Here is a 27,338-nt window from a genome sequence, read left to right as displayed (position 1 = left end):
GAATTCTACAGAACGGAGCCTGTGGTCTTCTATGTTTTGCCTCTTTAAGCCTCAGTTTAAGTGTGAAGGCCCCTTTCTTCTGATTTACTTTTTTTTTTTTTTTTAAGCAAAGGGCTCCAAGATTTTTGTCCCCAGGATTATGTATAAATAGTGTTATGGATCCCTAAAGCCATAAACCAGTGCTTTGAGGAAAAAGGTCTCCTCTTGTCTCAGACTTCTGCGTTTCTTTCTGGCTCTTGAAGGCAGGTTATCTGGGTTGTCAGTCTTCACCAAAAATGCCATGTGGTCCTTATAGTAGATGGCTATCTTCACTCAAGGAAAATTTAGCTTGTCCTGATGTTTAATCTAAACCAGTGATTCTCAATGCTTAGTGAAATAAGACAGAGAAGGACAAATGCTATATGATATTTACTTATACATGGCATCTAAAAAATAATACAAATGAATGTATATACAAAACAGAAACAGACTCACAGACTTAGAAAACAAACCAATGGTTACCAAAGAACAGAGGAAAGCGGGGGAGGGATAAGTTAGGGGCATGGGATTAATAGATGCAAACTACTATCCATAAAATAGATAAGCAACAAACAGTTACTGTATAGCACTGGGAATTATACCCATTATCTTGTAATAAGTTGTAATGGATTATAGTCGGCAAAAATACTGAATCACTGTGCTGCACACCTGAAGCTAACACAATACTGTACGTCAGCTATATCTCAATAAAAAAATAAAGAAATAAACCAGTGATTCTCAACCCAGGGAGACTTTGTCCCCCCAGGAATATTTGGCAATGTCTGGAGGCAGTTTGATTCTTCACAACTAGGGGTGCTATTGGCATATAGTGAGTAGAAGCCAGGGATGCTGCTAAACATCCTACAAGGCACAGGATGGCCACTACAGCAGGGAATGATCAGGTCCTCCGTCCTCATGCTGAGGTTGAGGAATGCTGGGCCAGACAAGACAACATGCCATGGCTTTATGTTCTACAAGTTTGGAATCTCAAAAAGATGGGAAAATTTTTTAAAAACCACAGTTGAGTCTGGAAAACCTAGAGGTGGCTCCACGATGCTCTTTTTTAAAAACTTTTTTTTGTGGTACGCGGGCCTCTCACAGTTGTGGCCTCTCCCATTGCGGAGCACAGGCTCCGCGGACGCGCAGGCTCAGCAGCCATGGCTCACGGGCCCAGCCGCTCCGCGGCATGTGGGATCTTCCCGGACCGGGGCACGAACCCGTGTCCCCTGCATCGGCAGGCGGACTCTAAACCACTGTGCCACCAGGGAAGCCCCACAATGCTCTTTTCAAGGCCAGCTTGCCTTGTGTAGCCGCCCAAAAGTCTTCAGTTCCTCAAAGCCAAGGACATGGCAATCCAGGCACTGCTCTCATCCAGGAGATTTTTCTTCAGGCTCCCCTCACCCCCAGCTTCCTCTATGGAACTTGCCTATGTCTTTGGCCCTTTTTTTTTTTTTTTTTTAATGCTTGGCTTATTTATTTATTTATTTATTTATTTATTTATTTATGTCTGTGTTGGGTCTTCATTTCTGTGTGAGGGCTTTCTCTAGTTGTGGCAAGCGGGGGCCACTCTTCATCGCGGTGCGCGGGCCTCTCACTATCGCGGCCTCTCTTGTTGCGGAGCACAGGCTCCAGACGCGCAGGCTCAGTAGTTGTGGCTCACGGGCCTAGTTGCCCTGCAGCATGTGGGATCTTCCCAGACCAGGGCTCGAACCCGTGTCCCCTGCATTAGCAGGCAGACTCTCAACCACTGCGCCACCAGGGAAGCCCTCTTTGGCCCTTTTGTCCTCCTCATTTCAAGCTCAAATACTAGCCATCGTTAACGTCAATCTAAAATAGCCCTCTGGATGCAGAGGTGTCTAGACTTGAAGTCGCTTGCTCGCTCACAGTGTGAGGGTGTGTTTGCAACACCTCTCAATTATTTCACAACTTCACTGAAACAATCCTAGGCGCGGGGCGGGATGAGGGGGGGCAATTTGATTTGAATTTTTAAAAGGAAGAGAGCAAGTCTTGAAAACCGTGCTCAGATCTGCTTTTCCCTGGCTCGTCTCACTGCCTCCCTCTGCTTTCCTCCTCCTCTGTTCCTGCTTCCCTTCTCCCTGCACCCTGTCTAACCGCCCCCAACCTTTGCATCCACAGACCGACAGCACATACACCTGCTGACATTTCTGTGCAACGTTTTCTGTGTCCCCATCTGTGCCGCCTATTACTATACTCTCTAAAGAGAGCTGTTCAAAGATGGTTCTAAGAGTGTTAATTGCATGGATGAATCATCTATTGCTATTTCAGTGCAACCCTGCCCACCCCTCTGAGCTGAATGTTATCACCTTATCAGGCCACATTTGAAGCTTCTGTGGTCATGGGACTGGACATCATTGTAGGGCCCACACTGAGTAGAAGGAGAATCAAACAGATTCCTCTGAAATGATAGCTACAACCCCTGCCCAGAGGCCACCAGACCGGCGGACAGCCAACCACTGTCAGAGCTTGCCTTTCTCTGTCACCCTTCTTTCAAACAGGTTGCAACACTAATTAAAATATTTCTTTCTTTCTGCCAAACACAGAGAAAATATAGTATTGTTTCCAAAAGAGCAGGCAGGGGCACCAGCAGGAATGGGTGTGCAATATTTGTAAAGTTTCGTGACTCAGTAACTCTGAATCTCCAAGCATTTTAAGAGCTTTGTCCAAAAAAAGGTCTATTGTGTGGCTCTTGGCAGTGAAGAAAATAGAAGGCCTGTCAGAACTTTGTTTCAGATTTAATTTTAAAGTGGGTGATGTAAGAATGCCGTCCAACGGGAGGACTTTGCTGCTTTTTCTCATTTCCGCCCATTTTGGTGTGAGAGAACCTGAGTGTTCAGAATCCGTTTATATTAAGAAATTGAAGCATCTTCCCTTGACACCATATTAATAAAAAGACACCACATTCCTAAGCAAAGTACAGTATGTCTTTAAAATGAATATGACTTCCTGCAATAAAAGTAAAAACATATTTGACTATATATGTATATTTGATTATTTGATTCTCTCTCTCTCTGTGTATATATATTTATGCACATATACAGAGCATCTTCTTGCCAGATCTTCTCTTTTTTTCAATACACTTTTTAAAAATTATAACTTTTTTCTTTTTTAATTGAGGTATAGTTGATTTACACTGTTTCAGGTGTACAGCAAAGTGATTCAGTTATGTATATATATGTATATATGTGGTGTATATATATATTCTTTTTCAGATTCTTTTCCATTATAGGTTATTACAAGGTATTGAATATAGTTCCCTGTGCTATGCAGTAGGTCCTTGTTGTTTATCTATTTTATATATAGTAGTGTGTATCTGTTCATCCCAAATTCCCAATTTATCCGTCCCCTTCCCTTTCCCCTTTGGTAAGCATAAGTCTGTTTTCTGTGTCTGTGAGTCTCTGTTTTAACAATACACTTTTGAAAATGTAGGCCTGGAGACATTATTGATTTTCCCAAATGCTCCATGCATTTGTATTTACTTACGGATACAGATGTTATAAAAATAAGCAGAAAAAAACATTTTATGAAGATGCTCTTTCCTAGTTGTTTTCTTCCCAGGATATTAAACAGTGAACAGTGATTTTTTCATCACATAGACATGTTAATATAGAGTACACATTTAGCCTCTATGTCTCTGTGTTAATAAAGATTATATACTGTGTTTTTAAACAAAGAACCAAGGGATTCTATTCAACCATTGGATTCAGCTGAACCATGAGTAGGTTGTAAGCTTCTAGGCTGGGAAAATTTCTCACAATGTTACCAAGCATCAGTCCATGTTATGGGAGTGACTTTCCCTGCTTCCAACGCCACCGGTCCTCAGCAAAACAGACTCTATTTCTTTCTTCCTGGTTCCTAGAATACTCCCTTAAAGACCTGGACAGTCACTGCATTTAAGGTTTTTTTTGTTTGTTTGGTTTTTTTTTTATAATGGGAAATTTAACCTGTAGACCCCATACGCAACATGGATTGCCCCAGGCTGGGTCCAAGATAAAATCAGACCATGGACAAGAAGATCAGTCCCAGGAAACTGAACACAGATAAACCCACCATGACTCTCCACAGCCCCAGGTTGTTACTGTGAGGAAGGTCTGGCCAAAGGGAATGTCTTAGTTATTTGCTCTTGTGTGTGTAGCTAAATGCGTGCGCACACACACACACACACACACACACACACACAAGTGAGGGGCCTTTCATCCTCAGAATGCAGACAGTGACATGTGAACCAAACTCAAACTACAGTCTTCCATGGAACCTTCTGGAACCTTCTGGAATGTGACTTGCCACTGCCTCAGGGTCTTTCATGAGAGTCTGCACCATTCATCTTCATTACCCACTTATGTATTCTCTTTCTTTGGCAAGGTAAATTATTAGGTGGAGTATACGCAGTCTGATATACTGAGAGTCTTACGTTAAGAATGTCAAATGTTTGTGATTCAGTCTCACAGATGGGGTTAAAATTGCAGGGCTAAGTACTAGTTTTAAATTTACATCATCATCATTATTCCAGCAAGCTGTGAGGTATGGACTTTACCTGACCATATCTGCACTTCCACTGGCTTTGGGGAAGAGTGAATTTGCTGGAATCACCGAAGCCTGAGAACCAGGGGGGAAAGGGTTAAGCATTTCTCACTGCAGGGCATTCGGGGCCCAGGGCTGATGCCATTGCATACTAAATCCTTCCTTGATTGGATTTTAATACAATTATCACCAAGGAATTAAGTCACGAAAGGATAATAGGCAGACTTTAGAAACAGAGCTGTCCAATAGAAATATGATGTAATCCATGTAGGTAATATTAAATATTCCAGTAGCCACATTCGAAAAAGTAAAAGAGGTGAAATGAATTTCCATAGGAAATTCTATTTAACCCAATGTACCCAAAGTATCATTTCCACCCTAATAAGTATTTTAAAAATTATTAATGAGATCGTTTATGTTCTTTTTGCTTATGAAGACTTGGAAATGCTGTATGTATTTTACACTTACAGCACGTCTCAATTCAGACTGGCTGCAGCTCAAGTCCTCAGTAGCCACGTGTGGCCCGGGGCCGCCATACTGAGCAGCACAGTGGTAGAAGGTTGAGCAGCGCATGGAAGTCTATAGATGTCTAGAGCTGGGCAGTGTTGAGGTGGGGGATCAGCGCGGAGCCTCAGGCCTCAGCTCTTGGTGAGGGCGTCTTCTTCTCACAGAGCCCCCGTCAGGCTGCCTCGTGAAGGGGCCGGTGCCAGCTGGGCAGGAGCTTGGCCTCCCCAGCTTGCCTCCTTGCCGCGTGGAGGATTGGTGTCCTCACGCTTCCTCCAAGCCCTTTCCCGGGAACCTTCCTAGGTTTCTGTCCTTGCACAGGGAGAGGGCTGCTGGGAGTCACCAAACTCTAACAGAACCTTCCAGCAATACCAGAAGTTGATCAGCCCTACTCGCCTTCATCCCTTTCTGCCACGTGCACATCACAAGGATTTCAGGCTGTCATCCTGTGCAAACCCACCGCGGGGCATCGGGGCTCAGGGGTGCAAGAGGTTTTGAACTGTGCATCCTCCTCCTGGAAAGCTTATTTCTCCCAGAGGCTGTTCTTGGTTAACCTTGGCCCACAGCGGAGAGAACACAGGCTGGGTACCAGTAAGGGATCTGCCAGGTTGTCTCCCAGCTTATTAGAGGCAGGACCAAGATTGGACTCAGGACTCCGCTCCTGTTTGGAGTCACTGTGCTGCCCGCAGGATCAGCTCTCAAAAGGAACAGATGAGGGAATTCCCTGGCGGTCCAGTGGTTAGGACTCAGTGCTCTCATTGCTGGGGACCAGGTTCGATACAAAAAGATGATAATAATAAAAAGGAGAAGACGTGAGGGGTTCAGAAAGACCCCAGCCCAGAACTCTCCCCTCCCCTGGTAATACCACGGGCTGAACTGGCTGTTTATTATTCCTCTGGGCTCATGCTAAAATCACCTTGGGGGTGCTTTCAAATATACTGATGTCTGGAGCTCCGCCCCAGGCTCATTGAATTGGAATCTCTGGGCTGGGGCCTGGGCATTGATATTTTTAAATCTCCCGAGGTGGTTCTGACATTCAGTCAAGGTTGGCACTTGCTGGAAAGCATTGCACACTTTTAAATCTGTCCATATATTTATTCAATATTAAATATTTATTATTATTTTTCCAGACACAGAAATTTTGTAATACTAGTTCAAAGGCTTCCTTTATACTCTTCATCCAGATTCCTTAAACGTTTCCATTTTATCACATTCGCCTTATGCTTTTCTAAGTTGCAGGTAAGATGTCCTTTACTCCCAAGTAGTCCCATGTGTTCCTTAAGAACAAGGAAGGACAGTCTCTTACATAACCAAGAACAGTGATCAAAATCAGGGAACGAAGCTGCCACAATACTGTTTTCTAATCTACAGACCTCATTCAGATTTCACCCGTTGTCCCAATAATGTGCTTTAGAGCGAAAGAAAACCTCAGCTCATGCCTTTATTTTCAGTTGTCCTGTCTCTTTAGCCTCCTTGCAACCTAGAATGGCTCCCAGTCTGTATCTTTCACGACGTTGGCATTTTTGAAGGTTCTGAGATGGTCATTTTATAGCCTGTCCCTTAGTTTGGATTTGTCTGATGTTTTATTCTTACGCATTTGGGCAGGACGTTACAGCAGTGAAGCTGGGTTCTTTTCTGTGCATTGCGTGGAGAGGAATGGGATGTCGGTCACCCCGTTACTGTGAAGTGACTTTGATGTTTGGTGAAGGTGTCTTTTGGATGACAGATGCCATCATCAGCCATCCTCACACAAGTTGAGTCACTGTAGGTAGCAGTATATCTAGCAAAGCTGTTAGGGTCTTGCACTGAGGAGAAGCAAGTCTTAAAGCAGAAGAGGGGAAAGAATAAAAAGGTTCTGGAACCTGGAGCTTTGGCAAGGGGAACTGGTCCAGGAAAGGCACTGCCAATGTTGCGCCTGGCGTTGGGATGAAGTGACGGGGCAGCATTTGTTCTGGAAGGGGCTTCAGATTAGGGAGAGGGGGGCAAGAAGCGAGACTGCTTCGCTGTGGCTTTGGTGAGGACTCAAGTGTTCCTTTGTAGTCCTCCACCTAAATCAGAGCAACTCACTCTTCCTAAGCTTTGGTGCGCCTCGCAGCTCCATCTGTCTTTTCCTTTGGGATCGATAGCTTCCAGTTGAGCCCCAGATATAATTCCTGTTAAGATCATGACCAGCTTGACACGTCTGGTAACTCAACCTGTTTATTATCTGTTGCATATCTTCAGATCAGATGTGTTTTTTTGGTTTTGGGGGGTTTTTTGCGGTACGCGGGCCTCTCACTGTTGTGGCCTCTCCCGTTGCACCGCGCAGGCTCAGCGGCCATGGCTCACGGGCCCAGCCACTCCGCGGCATGTGGGATCTTCCCGGACCGGGGCACGAACCCGTGTCCCCTGCATCGGCAGGCGGACTCTCAACCACTGCGCCACCAGGGAAGCCCCCCAGATGTGGTTTTTACCATTTCAAAGAGCACTAGAACTTCAACTGATGGAATGCATCCATTTTGCTTCTGGCTCAGAAGACCTTATTCCACAGATGAAGCCTATTACTTGTTTTAATAACTTATCAAACCTTGGTTTTCCTTGTGTGTGCATGTAGGGGACAGTGTATTGACTGAGGTGGAGCCGGAGAGGGTGTTTATTTCTGTCCATCTGGTATACCAGGCCTCCCGAGGGCCCCTGAGTAGCAAGCAGTTTCCCTCCTGCACTGCTGTCGGTATTTCTGCTCATGGTTGTCTTTGGCTCATTATCAGAATGTGTCATTCCCTTTTCTTTGTTCCCTCTCCTTACTTCATGTATTTACCTTCACCTGGGCTGTTGGAGAAACGTCACATTGTCATGGAGATAGTGGCCACAACAAATTTAAGTTCCCCCAACTCACGCTGTCCCTTGGTCACTTCCTCATACCGCTGAACCAAACAACAACTAATGGAGATAATAATAATAAAGATGAATGTTTATGCACAGCTGACTCTGGATGTTCCCCCCCCAAAAGATATTGGAGTCTTAACCTGGTACCTGCGATCTTATTTGGAGATAGAGTCTATATAGAAATAATCAAGTTAAGATGAGGTTATTACAGTGGCCCCTAATCCAATATGACTGGTGACCTTAAAAAAGGGGAAATTTGGACTCAGAGAGACCCACAGGGAGAAGGCCGTGTGAAGAGCACAGTTATGCTGCCACAGGTCAAGGAACTACCATAGCTAGGGGAGAGGCCTGGAACACAGCCTTCCCTAGAGCCTTCGGAGAGAGCGTGGCCCTGTCGACACCTTGATTTTGGATCTCCGGCCTCCAGAACTGTGAGGCAATACATTTCTGTTCTTCTAAGCCACCGAATTTGTGGTAGCTTGTTACAGAAGCTACAGGAAATTAGTACAGCAGAGTTCTGAGCTTCTAAGCCACCGAATTTGTGGTACCTTGTTACAGAAGCTACAGGAAATTAGTACAGCAGAGTTCTGAGCACTATGCATATAATAGCTCAGTTAATCTTGACAACGGTCCCCTGAGATAAGAGTTATTATCGTTACCTTCATTTTATAGATGCCTGTCTGAGGCTCAGAGAGGTCGGGCAGTTTGCTCAAGGTCCCTCGAGCTGATAAAACCCCGCTTTACTCAACCCTGTAATATCCACCTCTGGCTGTCATCTTACTTCTCATCTGAGCAGTTCCTCCTTTATTCGGCGCCCTGGACTCAGGCAGGGGTAATGAGGGGCCCTTGAACCTGGAGTAGAGACCCAGGCCCAGAGTCAGAGCAGGGACTCACCCTGGTCCCCATCACCAGTGGGGCGTGAGATCTTTTGTGCCACCGAAAGTGGAACACTTCCCTGACATCACAGCGGGCTGTCGTGAGGATCATCATGAGCTAGGAGATGACAAGGCTTTTATTAAAGGTTGAACATTTTATAAAAAGGAAGAATGAATACTTATATATCTGTTTTGAAGCAAAGGCCAAGTTCTGCCACATGGAGGCTTGTTCTGAAGGCAGTCCCAGTTCTGCATGTTTGAATTACCTATAAAGGCTAGCGCTTTTGTGGCTGTGTAAATCCCACTCTATCCTTAATATAGAAATACACCGTGTTCTCATTATTCGAGGTGGTATGTTCTATAGAGTCCTGCTGTATAGCACTGAATTAGCAAATATTGAGACATTGTTCCTATGAGAATGCACAACCTAATTTTATACAAGTTTCTGCTTAATGACACCTTATTTTATAAAAATTTTTATTGGAGTATAGTTGACTTACAATGTTGCATTAGCTTCAGGTGTACAGCAAAGTGAATCAGTTATACATATACATATATCCACTCTTTTAAGCTTCTTTTCCCATGTAGGCCATTACAGAGTATTGAGAAGAGTTCCCTGTGCTATACAGTAGGTCCTTATTAGTTATCTATTTTATATATGTTAGTGTGTATATGTCGATCCCAATCTCCCAATTTATTCCTCCCGTCCCTTATCCCATGGTAACCATAAGTTTGTTTTCTACATCTGTGACTCTGTTTTGTAGATAAGTTCATTGGTACCCTTTTTTTAGACTACACATATAAGCAGTATCATATGATATTTGTCTTTCTCTGACTTCATTCTGTATGACAATTTCTAGGTCTATCCATGTTACTGCATATGGCATTATTTTGTTCTATTTTCATGGCTGAGTAATATTCCATTGTATGTATGTACCACATCTTCTTTATCCATTCCTCTATTGATGGGCATTTAGGTTGCCTCCATGAAAGGCACCTTATTTAATACCCATTGTTGATTCTTTAATGTTGAACTCACGGCCAACAGCACTGTGATTCGTGCCTGGACACAGCCCCTCTAACACGTGTATTTTCTCCGTAAGGCCCATCCCAGCTTCTTGTGCTTGAGAACATGAGACAGTGCTGCACCACCGTGCTTGGGGCTATTCAACACAGCAAAATCACCAGCACAAAGCACAAAAATGTGAAAAACCTGGCACTAGGTAGACTATGAAAATGACCCATGTTTGTCGTATGAGAGGTGAAACCAGAAGGCAGAGCGTCACCTGGTTCCACTTCGGCTGGGACCACGCACAGTGGGTGACTCAAATTTTCCCAAGAATGGCTAGGAAAGCCCTGGGAGGATTGATTTTGGGGGTTTCAAATAAATATTAGTAGGCGAGTTTGCAAAAAACATTGCGAATTATCATGAGGGTCAGCTCTATATACCAATGAACCAGGATTGGATTTTCCTCTACTTAGCCATCCAGAAGATGGCCAGAAGCCAATCGGTAGAATAAGACTCCAGCATGGTGGTGAATTAAGTAGACATAACGGGATGTAATCGCTCAATTGTCACCCAGACAGTTGTGTATAAAAGAAGGCAACGGACCCAGAATAGCAAGTGTAAGCTGAGGGCCGTCAGAAGTAACAGGTGTCAGCCAGGGAAGGATACAGAAAAGTAAATAAAGAGCTCATACGGGAATGAAGAAAGTGTGGGTCCCTGGGGCCACTGAGTGAAGCTGAGTCCACTGGAGAAGGTTTACACCGGGGGCCAGCGTGCCAGGGACTCAATTAAGGATGAATATAATGATTAAGTCCAGGCCGGCCTGATTACCATGCGGGCGCCCGTATTTCTTTACATTTGCCAGCCTCCCCTGTTTCTGCAAAATACAAAAGAAGAAATGCTGCTACTTCCCCTAATTCTAAGGTGAAACCAAAGAAGCGGGCAGCGAAATGACCTGCCCAAAATCCTGTTAAACCCACGAGGAGGCTGTAACAGATACAGTAGGTCACCTGGCCTGTTCAGCACAGCCTCTTGGATCCGAAGTTTACATCTGTTGCAAGTTTCAGAAACTTGCCTGCTCTGGTTTTAACTGCCTAGGGAACAAAGCATGTTTAGTCAAAAGTACAGCAAATCTGTCCTGCCCCTAAATCCAATCATTTTAACCTTCCAAATAGTTTTCTGAGGTTCACAGTGCTGCTCACTAGTCATCATCTTTAAGGAAAAAGTCTTATTATTATGAGTAGTGAAATCACTATATAATTTTCCAGTTAACTGAATAAAGCTCAGAATGCATGCCCTGAAGTCTTTCTACCTTGAGCGCATCAAGCCACCTTGATCATCCTACACATCCTGAGCGTGGGCTGTCGGGGAAATGAACAGTCTGGAGTTGAAAGGCTGTTTCAGGGGCTCCTTGGAGGGGCAGCACCTCTCTGCCCCCGCATCCATGTGTTGGGCTGTGTCGGGCCCTCTGGTTGGTCGGCTTCCCTGAGTGTTTCTGAGAGCCTTTTGTTGTACGTGGGGATAGAGCCGCTAATTTGGCCAATTCCAAGGCAGGAAAGATCAAGTGTAGATTTCACATCTGAGTTTTAAGTGCGGATTAAAAGTTGCATTAAGTTATCAAATGCACCTCCATCCTGCCTTAATCGCCAAGTGGCTCTGTAGTTTGGGGGTAACTCTGCATCCCAAAGAAAAGAAAAAGTATTCCGTGTAAAGGCTTCGGGCAAATGGGGATTGATCCAGTTACTTTTAAACAGCTCTAATCCACATGGTGTTGGCTGAATAACTTTCTGGGGTGGGTACCTGATTACCGAATAAGGTGTTCATTTTTATAGGATGTAAAACCTTTGGTTGAAAAGGCACAAAGGAGCTCCTACCAGATTGTTCAAACATAAAATAGTGAGCGTAATCATACGGTTGTAATTCAAGTCCCACACAGCTCATTCAGAATAATTTGTAATCAGTTGATTCATATCTTTCTCTCTCTCTTTCTCTCTGTATATGTTTATATACATAGGCTCACATACATAACACATGTATATATGTACATATGTATACATTATAGTATTGTGTTGTAAATGGTGGAGAAAGTCCTCCTCTTGGGCCCTTTAAGGATCACACCAACACAGCATGTTGAAAATTACACTCAGAGAGGCATGTGAAATTAAAAGATTGATTATACTCACAGGTCCTATAGGAGGGAGGCGTGGCACACCACGCAGGGTGCCATATGGGAGAAGCACCCAGGGAGCAGCTCAGCCAAGCAGGTAGGGAGCCAAGAAAGAGAGAGGACCCATGGGCAAGTACCTTTACTGGGGGTCAGGGTGGAGTACATAGCAGAAGTCATGAGGGGTTTTATTGGTGTGTTTGAATGTCACTGGGTCATAGTCAGGGGAGCATGTGGCAGGGACCAGCCTTATCACACCAGTGCAACTGATTGCCTGGGTGGGATGCTCACAGCCTGTTTGTGGGGATGTTGAGGCATTAGGAATATAGGTTTAAAAAACTGACAGTACAGGGGGCTTCCCTGGTGGCACAGTGGTTAGGAATCTGCCTGCCAATGTAGGGGACATGGGTTCAAGCCCTGGTCCGGGAAGAACCCACGTGCCACGGAGCAACTAAGCTGGTGCGCCACAACTGCTGAGCCTGCGCTCTAGAGCCCGCGAGCCGCAACTACTGAGCCTGTGAGCCGCAACTACTGAGCCCGTGCGCCACAGATACTGAAGCCCTGACACCTTGAGCCCATGCTCCGCAACAAGAGAAGCCACTGCAATGAGAAGCCCATGCACCACAACGAAGAGTAGCCCCCGCTTGCTGCAACTAGAGAAAGCCCACGCACAGCAATGAAGACCCAACACAGACAAAAATAAAAATAAATAAATAAATTTATAAAAAGAAAAAATTGACAGTACAATTACCTAGCAAGATCTATAAGTACTGGGTGATGTTGGTGCTATGAGGGTTAATCAGAATCTACTAGTCACCCATTCACTTCGGGTCTGCTCTTGCCCTGCCAGTCTTACTCATTTAAAAACTATTCATTGCCTTCCTACTATATGTCAGACTCTTTCTAGGTTCTGGGGATAGAGCAATAAATAAAACAACATCCCTGCTTATATTCAGAAGAGGAGAAACTGACGGTGTCTCCATGTAGTGAAATACAGCAGAATCAGGGGTAGTGGGGCAGGAAGTGCATGTTTTTCAGAGCAGCTAGGGAAAGCCTGTCTGATAAGGTTACATTTAAACAAAGGTCAGGATGAAGGGAGGGAGGGAGGGAGAAAGTAGACACTCAAAGGAAGAAGCTTTCTGGTGAACAGAACAGCCAAAGCAAAGGTCCTGAGGTGGGAGTATGTGTGGCTTTTTTTTTTTAATGAATTAATTAATTTATTTTTGGCTGCATTGGGTCTTCATCATTGGGTCTTCGTTGCTGCACTAGGGCTTTCTCTAGTTGCACCAAGTGGGGGCTACTCTTCGTTGCGGTGCACGGGCTTCTCATTGCGGTGGCTTCTCTTGTTGCGGAGCATGGGTCTAGGCATGCGGGCTTCAGTAGTTGTGGCACACAGACTCAGTAGTTGTGGCTCGTGGGCTCTAGAGCGCAGGTGCAGTAGTTGTGGCACACGGGCTTAGTTGCTCTGCGGCATGTGGGATCTTCCCAGACCAGGGCTCGAACCCGTGTCCCCTGCATTGGCAGGCGGATTCTTAACCACTGCACCACCAGGGAAGTCCCTGTGTGGCATTTTTGAGAAACAAGATCACTGTGGCTGGAGCTGAGGAGGAGAGTTATAAGGATGAGGTCAGGTAGGTAGTGGAAGGGGGCTTGATCTCATAAAGACTTCAGATTTTTTTGTTTGAATGAGTCAAAAGCCAAATAATGGATTGACACATGTAAACAAATGCTTAGACAGGCAGAAGGATCTGATCCATACGTATAAATACACAGCTGGTCATCCACACAGAAAAATCCGCTTAATATATATGAATATATAGGGGAAAGTATGGGGTTTGGTGAATCAGAGGGTCAGTGTGCAGAAAGGGAAAAGAAGGAGATGTTGGGAGAAAAACTAACAAGATAAGAGATCATTGACTAAGTGACTGTCAGAAACCAGAGTTCAATACAAGAATTCAAAGCCCGGGGGAAGTGGAAAAATGGGACCTGGGTGCCATGTGGCACTCATGAAAGATGAAAAAATGTTCATTCCTTCGGCAGAAAAGTCACAAAGAAGAGCCGGGCGGCTGTCACTTTTCTTGTCAAATGTTAGCAGCCAACTTCCAGCGTTATTTTTTCCGTTCTTGTTGATCAGAAATGTGAAAGTATTTTTATCACATACACTTTGGGGTTCCTTTAAATGCTCTTGGAACAATGGCAGGCATGGGCAATTTTGCAAGTTTTGTGCCTTTAGAAATAGTATTTTTATGTGGCTTTAAGAAAATCAAGCAGCTTTATTGTCAAAGAGAATAGCTTGAGTTTGTTGAGGAAAAGGGGTCAGAAACTGGATTTTTGGAATTTGTAGGTTCAAAAGTAACATATCAGAAGCCAGCAAACTTTTCCACATTTGCACTCAGCTGGTTCTTTTGGGGGAGTGTTGTGCTCATTTCTGTAAAAAATGCTTGTATGGCACCCTCAAACCTGGGGACAAATGATTAATGGTATAATCCTCATCATGAATATGAGCCTGTCCTTGGGGCATTTTTATAGAATGTGAAAGCAAATATCATCTACTGTTTTACCAGATGTCTTAATCCTGAATCCAAACCAAGGCTAAGCTAGGAAGCAATGGATTTGGGGCTGCTTGTCCTTGCTTGTTTTGGGGCTCCCTTTTCCATAGAGCTTGGACTCCCAATCTCTTTTCCTCCTAGTACACTCATGCAGTCCTTAAGGAATGAAACGGACACGCCCAGCCACTGTGTAAGCTGCTCTACTTATGCTATTTTTTACGGCCTGCACAACAACTCTGTAAAGTAGGTATGTCTCCGATATTACAGATGAGAAAACTGAGATCTAAAGGGGTTATATTTAACGTGCCTGAAAAGCATCTCATCTGAGGGGTTTCAAAGCCTGAATTCCCTGCGTCATAACCTGTGGCCCCCACATCTGTACATTGGCACTTTTATCCTGGGCCAGCACCCTCTGGGGCACCACACCAGTCTGCCCACAGCCCCATCCCCTTCCCACACTCACCAGGACATGGAAACTTGCCTACCTGTGAGCATTCCATAAAAGCCCACTTAGTCTATGCTTTTCTCTTTTGCTAATGCAGTTTGGTTTTTGTTTGTTTGTTTGTTTTTGCGGTACGCGGGCCTCTCACCGTTGTGGCCTCTCCCGTTGTGGAGCACAGGCTCCGGATGCGCAGGCTCAGCGTCCATGGCTCGCGGGCCCAGCCGGTCCGCGGCATGTGGGATCTTCCCAGACCCGGGCACGAACCTGCATCCCCTGCATCGGCAGGCGGACTCCCAACCACTGCGCCACCAGGGAAGCCCCACTAATGCAGTTTTTTTAAGTTTTAAAAAGTCAGTGGCATTGTGAAGAGTGGTGATTAGTAGGCTAAGTAATGAGACCTCTAATTCTTTTTATCTCCTTAGTAATTCAATGGCAGCAAGGTCTCAGCTCAAAGAAATGATTAGCCCAATGAGGACTGAAGGTCATGTGAAATGGTGCCAACAACACCATCATAAATCAGTGAGATGTGTTTGGTGAAAGTTTTCGGTACTCCTCAAAGACCTACCAGCTTCCTACTTAACACAAGTACCCGTTGACAGAATGCTGGAGTATTACTCAGGGTAGGCTAGCTGCTGAAACCAACAACTCGCAAATCTCGCTGGGATAACGAGGCTGTGCTCCATGAGGTCATTCAGGGACCCAGGTTCCTTCTGTCTTGTGCCTCCCCCATCTCCTCGGTGCTCAGAATCTGTCCTCGTCCCTTCTCTCTTCCACATGTGACAGCAGGTGGGGAGACAGCGGGAGTGGAGAGTCACACAGGGTCTCAAGGCCCAGACCTGCAAGAGGCAAGCATCACTTCTGCCCTTTTTCCATTGGCCAGAACTTTCCACTGGTCCACTATATTGTCAGGAGGCCTGGAAAACCTGCTCCTCCATGGACTCAGGAAGAAATGTATTGTCTCTGCCCCAACTAGACTCTCACTTTACCTCTGTCCTCGGCTGGTTTGGGGACCAGGTTCTGAATGCACCATAAGAGCAGCACAGCTACCTTGGTCCCCCCTGTCATTGTGATCCCCCCCCCAACATCTAAGAAACAGTCCGATGGCTCCAGTTCTTCTCATAATTAACCTCCAGAGTCAACTTTTTCATGCCAAACCTGGGACTAGAGAAGAGACTTAAAGTCTAAATAGACTTCTTGATCTTAATGCTCTTGGGTGTGTGGTTCCCAGTCACGAGCCGTTTATCCATTGTAGGGCCTTTCCTGCATCCTTAGACTCACTGACTCATTGCTGTAAAGCCGCGTGGGCTGGCCCTCCTCGTGCTTTAGCCAGTTTTCCAAACACACTCACAAACACACACACAAAAATACCCTTTTCTGGAAAAGAACTTCAAACATGTAGAAACACCTTTGAGTATTTGTGAATAAAAGGGTGTGGTCTCTTATCTAAAGCATTAACCGACTGGAGGATGCTGCTTTATTTTAAGAAAATGGGGGTGTGGGTTAGCAAGAACAGTACAATGGAATTCCATTCTCTTCCCAGAAGAAAGGTTGTGAAATTGGCCCCTGGTGACAGGGGCCTTGAGCACATGGATGTGGGACCGGGGACGGAGGTACTTACATCCTGCACTCAGGGTGACTCCCTCAACCTCAGCCCTTGGGGAACTTGGACTTTTGTGGACAGCTTCTGGCTTCAGAAAAGAAAGAGGAAGAATTTGCAGCCTGTTTGGCATCTTCTAAATATTAGTAGTTTTTAAACCTTATTGATTTAAATACTGGAGCGAGAGAGAGAGAGAGAAGGAAAGAGAGGAGGGAAGGGAGGAAACAAGGAAGGAAGGGAGGGAGGGAGAGGGAGGGAGGGAGAAAGGAAGGGAGGAAGATCTTCTTTTCCTTCCAAGCTCAGCAGTGACATTTCTGGACCGTGACGGCAGCTCCTGGGCTGTGTGCTTGTCTCTGAGTTGACCATCTAACCATTGGTGCTCAGAGCAGAGAGGGGCGACTGGGGGTGTGATTTGCATTGCATCAATGAGTAAGCTCATGTCCTTCAAGATTTACCATGTCATAGCAATACCTTAGTGTTGTGCAATGGTTTATGGTTGACAGAAGATGCTCTGCCCATTATGTCATTGGATCCTCCCAGTAAAACACGGGGACATCAGTTCTGAGAGGTGATGGTCACAGTCACACACTTTAATCCCAGGTTGAACCCTGGTCTCAGGGCTTTCCTCTGCTCCCCGCCACTTCCTCCCTGTCCCTCCCCCTGTTTCAGGATGAGGACTCCTCAGCAGCCTGGGATTCTGAAATCGTCCAAGTTAGATGCAGCTCTTAGCACTGACCATGTTTTACAGACTCCGTGAACGTTCCCTTCAGAAGGATGTGCTTCACAGTGACCCTCAGATACTTCAGGCAAAAAAAAAACGGTGGAGGGGGGGCTTCCCTGGTGGCGCAGTGGTTGAGAGTCCGCCTGCCGGTGCAGGGGACACGGGTTCGTGCCCCGGTCCGGGAAGATCCCACATGCCGCGGAGCGGCTGGGCCCGTGAGCCATGGCCGCTGAGCCTGCGCGTCCGGAGCCTGTGTTGCGCGACGGGAGAGGCCACAACAGTGAGAGGCCCGCGTACCGCAAAAAAAAAAAAAAAAAACGGAGGGGGGTCTGGTCAAATATGTGCGAGAGGTTCTACCTCCTATGTCCCTCCTCACGCCCCGGTGCACAGTGGCTTCTCTGTGGCTCTGTGGAGTCCTGCAGGGCAAGCACTGTTTGCCTCGGTTGAACCCATACATTCCAGGCTTATTTCGGATAGACACTGCTTTTTCCCTGCACAATACCTGTTCCTCCTATAGAACTCTTTGCCTCCTCCCCGTTCTTGAATGGGGATTCAAGAATCCCCATTCTTTGAACATCAGTCATTTCCATTCTGGTCCTTCAGTGGTCCCTGGATTATTTGTGTATAAATGGGTTTTCCTTGTAAATGCGATGGGGCTTATGATCCCAAGAATATCTTTCTGAAGACAGAGGAGAGCTTCTGCCCTTTTTAGGGGTTCATTTCCCATGAACTTTTCACCTACCTTTAGAAACAGGGAAACATAAAAGCCTTTATCTAAATTACTCTAAGATTTGCCCAACCCAAGCCTCTCGGGATGTGCCTTTGAGGAAGGTTTGAGCCATGGCGGTGGCTTCAGGAGTTTCTGCTGATACACAGTGGAGGGTTCACCAGGGAAGAGAGGGTCCTGGAGTTAAACAGAAGCTGTTCCAAGGCCTCTGCACTGTGTGCAGCTGATGAAGCAACTACACCCTCCCACTCCTCCTTTCCCCCAGTTTAAACAAGGATCAACGGAGCATTTACGGGCCATGCCAGATTCTGAGGAGTGATTTCTTTTTTTTTTTTTTTTTTGCGGTACGTGGGCCTCTCACTGCTGTGGCCTCTCCCGTTGCGGAGCACAGGCTCCGGACGCGCAGGCTCAGCAGCCATGGCTCACGGGCCCAGCCGCTCCGCGGCATGTGGGATCTTCCCGGACCGAGGCACGAACCCGTGTCCCCTGCATCGGCAGGTGGACTCTCACCCACTGCGCCACCAGGGAAGCCCCTGAGGAGTGATTTCTTAACAGAGTGTGTACTTCTGCCTTCTTTCAGGGTAGTAAATATTTGCCCCCAACTATACAGTTAGACTGTGAAAATGCTAGCAGAGAGTATTAACACATAAAGCATTTTTGACTGATCCAACGCAGTGGGGCATTTGATCCAGAGAGAACTGTGAACAAAAAGCTACATCTTTAAAAAGGATCCCATTTGAAAGTTGGTGAGGGCATAAATGACATAAAATTGGCCATATGTTGATTAAAAAAAAAAGATCCCATTTGAACCAGCCAAGAAACCAAGGTGTGGGGAAGCCAGGTGCTGGGGTCTGAATGTATTTGTACAACTAAGTTTATGTATTGAAATCCCAACTCCCAAAGGGAAGAGGTAGGGCCTTTGGCAGGTGCTGAAGTCATGAGGGTTGAGCCTTCATGAATGGGATTCACGAATCCCGTTAATCTCTTACAAAAGAGACCCGACGGAGTTCCCCTGCCCCTTCCACCATATGAGGACACAGTGAGAAGAGGCCAGCTGTGAAGCAGGAGGATGGCTCTCACCAGAACGTGACCATGCTGGTGCCTTGATCTTGGACTTCCAGCCCCCAGAACTGTGAGAAACGAATTTCCATTGTTTAGAAGCCACCCGTCTGTGGTGTTTTGTTAGAGCAGCCTGAATGGACTGAGACACTAAGTAACATGTTGACTCTACACAGCACATTGGAAAGAGTGCACGTGTTCCTTGGGGAAGCCGGGGAGCACGCTGGAAGGGGCTCTGGACTGGGAGCGGGTCATCTGTCATCTGCCCTTTGTTCAAGGTCAACGATGGTGGAAGGCTCTTGCTCCACCCCAGTTCCTCCCTTCATCTTGGGAGATACCTGATCCAGAGGGCATCTTCGCAGCTCCTGGCATCCTCATGTCCAAGAACCTTCTCCTCTGCTGACCTCTTGCACACTTTTCCATGGCCACTTCCGTGGCCACTTCATCACCTGCAACTGCTCCCTCTTGAAATCTGTTCAAACACATTTTGGGCACGAGTTCCTCCCTCTCCAGCTTGCTGGGGTGCTTGCCTCCACTCTGACCTTGCTGGATCTCAGCAGGACCTCTCTGTTCCCTTGGGCCTCTCCCGTGATCATCTCCTTCCCTGTATTCAGCTTGGAGCCCACAGTCCATCATTTCAAGCTCTCTTGCTAGCACCCGCTTTCAAATTTTTTGAACCTTAAGCTACAGTAAGGAATATAATTTCCATATGACCTCTGACTCATATGTACATATATTTTTACACATACCTACAAACCTGCATAGACCTCTCCCAACTTTAAAACAATCATACTTATTTAAAAATCTCTCCCTGGACATCAGTTCTTATGACTATAGCCTTCTTTCTCTCCTTATCTTCACCAAGTTGTTGTAAGGGTCATCTGTATAAACTCTTAGTTTCCTAGGACTGCTTTAACAAATGATTACCCAGCACAGGCTTATTCTCTTACAGTTCTGGAGGTCAGAAGTCTAAAATCAAGGTGTTGGCAGGCCTGCATTCCTTCTGGAGGCTTCAGGGCACAATCTGTTTCCTTGTCTTTTCTAGTTTCTAGAAACCGCCTACATTTTTTGGCTTATGGCTGCCCCATTCCAACCTCTGGTTCTGTTGCCACACCTCCTTCTTCTGACTTTGACCTTCTTGCCTCCCTCGTATAAGGGCCCTTGGAATTATACTGGTCCCTCCCAGATCAGCCAGGATCATCCTGCCATCTCAAGATCTTTAACTTAATTATAACTGCAAAGTCCCTTTTATAATGTAAAGCAACATATTTATAGGTTCTGGGGACTGGTCCCTGTGGACATCTGGTGGGGGGCATTATTCTGTCTACCAGGTGAACCATCTTAGATTTCCTTAACTTCCACTCACTTTCAGCCTTTTCTCAACAGGCTTCTGTTCCCCACTCACCGTCCCAAATGCCTCTCCAAATGGTCCTTGATGCCCTCCATGTTGCTGAAAGCAGTGGGTAGTTCTAATTGTCCTTTGGACCTCTTAGCAGCTTCTGACATAGTCGGCCAATCAGAATGGGGCATGGAAGCCACCTACGGGGGCCATAAGGTGGGCGGGCCAATGGCTTGTCCTCATGAGGGTTTCCCGCTGTCACTGTGGAGGGGGACCTAGTGCGGATGGGATGGGGTCAGCTGCAGAAAACAGGGTTCCATGGCTCTCCATGCCCTATAGATCAGCCCCAGGCTCCACAGTATCTAGACTTTCTTTTTTTTTTTTTTTTTTTTTTTCGGTATGCGGGCCTCTCACTCTTGTGGCCTCTCCCGTTGCGGAGCACAGGCTCCGGATGCGCAGGCCCAGCGGCCATGGCTCACGGGCCCAGCCGCTCCGCGGCATATGGGATCCTCCCAGACCGGGGCACGAACCCGTATCCCCTGCATCGGCAGGCGGACTCTCAACCACTGCGCCACCAGGGAGGCCCTAGACTTTCTTTATTAGTGTAAAGTATTGGTCACAAAACTGCAGGAAAAGGTTTTGTAAACAAACATTTATCTACCAACAGAAAAGTACACAGATCCTAAGTGCATGGCTGGGTGAACTTTCACAAAGTAAAACACGTATCCACCCTTCAGGTCAAGAAACAAAGCTTTGCCAGCACACATGCACTCCCTGTCACGTCCCCTCCCTGTCACCTAACCCCTCTCTTCCCAAAGGTCGCGCTATCCTGGGGAGGCATGGGTGGTTTTTAAATTTTTGCCCTTTTAAATAGACTTTCTTTCTGAGAAGTTTTAGGTTCACAGCAAAATTGAGCAGAAAGTTCAGAGATTTCCCATATATCCCTTTCCCCGCCCCTGCACACACAGCCTTCCCCACTATGAGCACCCCACACCAGCAGTGCATCTGTTACAATCAGTGAACCTACTTTGACACCTGATTATCACCCAGAATCCATAGTTTACACTAGGGTTCACTCTTGATGTTATACGTTCTTTGGGTTTTGACAAATATATAATGATATGTATCCCCCAGTATAGTATCAGACAGACTGGTTTCATTGCCCTAAAATTCCCCTGTGCTCCACCTATTGATCCCTCTCTCCCCCCAAACCTCTGGCCACCACTAATGTTTTCACTGTCTCCATAGTTTCACCTTTTCCTGAATGCCATATAGTTGGAATCACACAGTATGGAGCCTTTTCAAATTGGCTTGTTTCACTTAGTCATACGCGTTTGTTTCCTCTGTGTCTTTTGTGGCTTCACAGCTCATTTCATTTAGTGCTGAATAATATTCCATTGTTGGACCTAGGCATAGGTTTTCGAAGAAGGAATTGGACCGAGTCTAGAGCAAGTTTTACTGCTGAAGTGTCTTCTTGGAACTTGTATTAGTGTTAGGACTGATGTACCGGGAAGGAGGCTCCCCTCCCCCCTCAAAGTGCAGAAGGGCCTAAAAGACCTCGAGTTAGTCAATTCTGTGCATTGAGCTTCTGCCTCCAGAATATCACTCAGAATGTGAATACGGTGTGCAGGGGGGCTCGGGCCACTGTGCTGCATCGTGTTGTGTTTTGATGTAAATGGTCCCACGGAGATCCAGTTTGTTTACTGGGTACAGAGTACATGACAAATAGGATGAAGAAAGGTGATGGCCCCAACACAGCAGAAGTTTCTTTCTCACTCATGTGACAATCTGTGGAGCAGGCAGCAATTCCCTCCATGAATCCAGGACCCAGGCCCCTTCCGTCTTGTGGCTTCACCTGCCCCAAGGCCTTATCATCACCTTCATTTAGCCAGAGTAACACATGGCCTTTTGAACAAACCGTAAACATGAAGCTGAAGTCATGCTCCCAGAATTAATTTAACATTTCAGTCAGTTTATCATCTCCATGAATGATGGGTGACGGACAAGAAAGTTTTTTTGTTTGTTTGTTTGTTTTTATTTTTATTTTTTGGTACGCAGGCCTCTCACTGCTGTGACCTCTCCCATTGCGGAGCACAGGCTCTGGACGCGCAGGCTCAGCGGCCATGGCTCATGGGCCCAGCCGCTCCGCGGCATGTGGGATCTTCCCGGACCGGGGCACAAACCCATGTCCCCTGAATCGGCAGGTGGATTCTCAACCACTGCGCCACCAGGGAAGCCCAGACAAGAAAGTTTTAATGACAAAGCTAAAGCATGGGGGTACCAGTCTGGGAAGCCTCAGAGTGGGTGCTGGCCTGGGGACAGCCTAAGAGCCACCGTGAGTTCCCTGGTGTGGCTCATAACAGGATGCTGAGATCCCACAAATGACCTTGTACAAATCAAATCATGGCTTAATCAGGGCTCATCTGTGTATCCTACAGGATGACACTGACCTGGGGCCCTAGGACCACCAAGGGGCCTCTTCCTGGCTCCTCTTGGTGCCCTGAGGGGTTTGAGTGACCTTATCAGTGACAGCATTTCACCAAGCAGGACCTTGACTCACATGCCTGCTGCCTGATGGCAGTTTTGCTGCTCAAGCTAGACTTTGCTTCTCTAAGCAAAGTTAAATCAGGGTAGCTGATGTCTTGGCCTTTCTTACGATGATTGTCATGGGCGGGGAGAAAAAAAAAAGGAGTTGCAGTGAAAGACCTAGAGTCTGGATGCAGTGTGCTGTCAAGGGCGCCCAGTCTCCATCTTCAGGTGGGCACGTGTGGATTGGCTGGTGTGCCCACCCTACGGTAGAGCATCTCAGTCCCTTTTCTGTGACTGTCAGGGAAGCCCAGGGAGCTGGACCGGGTGCCTTTTGCAGAGCATTACAGCCCGGAGAGGATTTTGAAACCCAAGCAGGACTAGCTGGAACACGACCTGGCCGTGTGGGAACTGGGGAGCTCTAAGGCTGCCTCCTCCGCTCTCCCTCCTCCCTCTCAGAGGCCGAAGGCTGCCAGACCGCCTCCCACACACCTCACCAGAAAGTCCCTGGCTTCCCTCCCAGCCGCCTTGCGACTGACCTCGTGAGGTGTGAGAAGGAGGAAAGGAATCTATGTTTCAGATGAACCTTCCCTCCTCCTTCCTGAGAAAACATCCAGGCCGCCAGCGCTCCTCCGAGCCCGAGGTCCTGCTCAGCTCAGCCAGCCAGCTGGAGACGCAGGGATCGGGAGCCTGTATGAGTTTGCCGGGGCTGCTGTAACAAATGACCGCTCACTTGAGGGACGGAAAACAACAGAAATACATTCTCTCAGAGTTCCAGAGGCCAGAAGTCTGAGATCAAGGTGTCCGGAGGGCCGTGCCGTCTCTGAAGTTTCTAAGGAAGTGTCTTTCGTCGCCTCTTCCAGCTCCTGGTGGCTCCCAGCAATCCTTGGTGTTCTTGGCTTGTAGAAGCATCACTCTAGTCTCTCCATGGCTGTCTCCCTCTGTGTCTCTTCTCATCAGGACACGGGTCATACAGGATTAAGGGCCTTTCCTCCTCCAGTCTGACCTCATCTTAGCTAATCATGTCTGCAACGACCCTATGTCCAAATAAGGGCACATTCTGAGGTTCCGGGTGAACGTGAATTTGGGGGGATGGGACACTACTCGACCCATAACAGAGCCCCACCGTCCTCCCCTTCCCTTCCCTAAAGAGAAGGCCCTTATCCCATGCGGGGAGCCTGCCTTGCTTTCTTCTCCAGGACTGAGGCAGACCCAGGGGTGGTTTCCTAAAATAAAACAGCATCCCCTCGCCCCAGGAAGGCCTGGCCCAGCTAGTGGGAGATCAGAGAACCCGAGTCTCCCCCAGGACAGGCATCTACATGCCCAAGGGACACCTACTCGCATTTTTTTCCTGCTTTATAGAGATGCTTCAGGACTTCTTGTCTCCTGGCCCGTCCTTTAGTGCTTCCTGGAGGGAAGGAGCCCTTGGAGGCTTCCAACGGGCCATTCCAGACCAAGGTTTCAGGCCCAGACGGAAAAACAAGCATCCGCTCCCTCTGCCCCAACTCGGGGCCTGTCTGGTGTCCTGTCCAGGGAGCAGCTGAGGAGGCCCCGCCCACACCTTCCTCACTGACCAGCTCCTCCCTCCGGGGAGCTGAGGTCCTCCTGCTCCAAAATCCATGAAGGAGTGGTGAGCTTCTGGGCCTCTTGTAACCCAGCTGCATATTTTCCAGGTTACCTAACCAAACTCCTGCAAAACCACACCGCCTATGCCTGTGACGGGGACCATCTGGATCTGCGGTGCCCTCGGCATTCAACGATAAGTGTCCAATCGGCATTTTATGGGCAAGATTACCAAACGTGTAGCGCTCAGCAGCCTGCCTCTCAGAGAGAAGACAGCTTAACCTGTGTGGCGCCCACCACACTGCAGGTATTGCCTTTCATAGATGGTTTAAGATGACAAAACGGATTTCTCTCTCTCTCCCTCTCTGTCTCTCTCTCTGTCTATATACTTGTGATTCTATAGTGTATTCAAAGCAAACCCGCTCCATGAAGATCTCAATGTAGACACATCACAAATTTTGCAGGCGAGCTCTTCTTTGCTTCTCAAAAGGATTCTTTACCCAACGAGTCTAAATAGAATTCCTGCTTATTGGAGAGCTCCCTTAATACACTTGCAGAATGAAGTTATTCATAGGCACAGTCCTCCCTGCAATAAAGTAAAGTATCATCATGGTGGGCTTTAACCTCCAGGCCTACGTTGCCTATCAGTACCCGGGGAGAGAGGAAAGGCTGTGCATTCTTAAGTGGAAACCACAAGGCAGACATCAGAAGTCATGAACAAATTCTTAGAGAATGCACTCAAGGAAGGGGAATATCACTAATTATCCTTTTTTTTTTTTATGGTTTGCTTCTCCAGTTGTAGATAATCATGTTATTCTTGTTTAGAGCTATTTTGGGCAGTTTCTGCTGGTTCGTCCTTGATAGTACCAGGAATTAGGGCTGGGGGGTGGCTGACTCATTCCTTTTTCAGTCGGCATTGGGGAAATACGTGGTCTACGGGGAGGTCAAAACTAATATAACAACGATGATTTTAGACTCTCTGGCTTTCAATTATCCAAACAACCTCTATTCTGCTCTCCCAGGCCCCTCAACATTTCTAACTAGTTAGCTAAGATTATGGAGTCACTTGGCCTTGGATTTTTTTAATGCCTCCAAAGTTCCCTATGAATCCATTGAAGTCACAGTGGTTAGAGCAGATAGGTGGCAAATTAGATGTCAGCTTGATTTTGTCAGTTGTGGGAAATGTGGGTGTTGGTAAATTTCCTAGGAGGACTGAGGAGAAATGGAATTAGCTCTAATGCTGTGCAGCTCTCCCTAAGGCCGGAAGAGGAGAAGCAAACATAAAATGATCACGTAAGGGTTTTTCTGTTTTGTCTACTATATATTGCTTCCAAGCTAAGCATTGTAGGACCTGGGTGGTCATGTGATTGGTAAAGACACCAACTGAGGAGCCAGAAGAATGTGTTTGAATGAATCCCCTAGTTTCCACACCCTGAGGAGAGACAACGTGTGTCTTCTGGAGACAAGCAGTTACTTTCCTTGTGTGCCCCACCCTACCCCCAATCCTTCCCTGTACCTTGAGAATGTTCCCTTTCCTCCCCCCAACACTCTTGCCCACCTATCCCTGGTACCCAGGCTTTCTGCTGCCCTCCTAGGGGCATAAAAAGAACGTGGCCAGTGCCAGCAGGGCGGCAGTGCCTGCTTTGTAAAAGTATGAACTCCTGGCATCCTGCAGTTCCAAAACACGGGCACCTCATCCTTCAACACGGGCACCTGCCTCTGCCAGGCATCCCCGAGGGAAAAGGATGTTGCCATAACCGGGCAGACAAGTCAGAATTTGTGAACACAATTCTGATGTTGTGGGGAGGGTTTGTTTGCCACAAACATCCCCGCGCGCTAGGAGATCCTTTACTTTGTCTTTTAACCTGTGTTTGGGAGCTGAGGCAAGGTGCTTCCTCAGGGGGCAGTTGCTTAACGTAGGAGAGAACAGGTTGATGTCCACCCATGAGCACCTCACCTGATCTAGCCCACAACTAAATGGCTATAGGAAGTGCCCTCTCTGCAATTTCCAGCTGTAATACAGTTTGGAAAGAGCTCTGCCCTTGGGTCCCATTCCATGGCTGTAACACAAAGAGCCATCCAAGGGCTGAGTTATTTCACAATACCCTCGGCCATGGAATATGCACCATCATCTGGGGTTCCTTGGGGTTTCCCTGGTCATTTTTCCTGATTTTATGCACATCCATGGGGCCCCTGAGGTGACGGGGGATACCTGGTAGGGCCAGCATCCTTCACGGAGATATTCCATGAGCCACTATGAGAACATGGCGACTCAGACAGGCTTGTGAATCTGCACTAAATTCAGTCCAATAGTAATAAGTAGATTCTTGGGAACATTTTTACTGTACTTGGTGTGGAGGACCTCTGTGTTTGTCGTCGGCAGGGCCTGATCTGTTTAGGAGCTGGAAGGGTAGCAGTGCGACGCTGGCCCATCTGCGACCCAGTATTGGGCATTCCCCGAGCTTCCAAAGAGCAGACTCACTCACAAAGCTGTGATCTGCCAGGAAAAGGGCAGGAGAGATTCGAAGGAAAGCTTATTTTTATTTTTATTTTCATGAAGGAAAAATTTTAAGCCAAATGCTCAACAGAAAGCCTGCATATTCCACCCAGAAAATTGCTCCACCAGGAAAAGTGGGTCCCATGCCCTTGAGGTTAGCGAGGGTGGGAATCAGCTTTTTTTTTTTTTTTTTTAACCTCTTTACTGGAGTATAATTGCTTTACAATGGTGTGTTAGTTTCTGCTTTATAACAAAGTGAATCAGTTATACATATACATATGTTCCCATATCTCTTCCCTCTTGTGTCTCCCTCCCTCCCCCACTCCCTATCCCACCCCTCTAGGTGG

General features: G+C 46.9%; 1 protein-coding gene across 2 annotated transcripts in view; it reads left to right on the top strand.

Moving 5' to 3' along the window:
- The window catches only part of EVA1C (eva-1 homolog C), an 85,613-nt gene that overhangs the window by 11,186 nt on the left and 47,089 nt on the right, over positions 1–27,338 (top strand). For both annotated transcript variants that reach the window (XM_081234754.1, XM_081234753.1), the window contains exon 2: positions 24,605–24,801. In XM_081234754.1, coding sequence (XP_081090880.1) covers positions 24,605–24,801 — 197 coding nt within the window. The remainder of the gene's footprint in view (positions 1–24,604; positions 24,802–27,338) is intronic.

This window comes from Mesoplodon bidens (genome assembly GCF_964165515.1).
Source record: "Mesoplodon bidens genome assembly, chromosome: 5".
Taxonomy (NCBI): Eukaryota; Metazoa; Chordata; class Mammalia; order Artiodactyla; family Ziphiidae; genus Mesoplodon; species Mesoplodon bidens.
The sequence above is the reverse complement of the archived record's forward strand: the minus strand, read 5'-3'. Positions and strand labels throughout refer to the sequence as shown.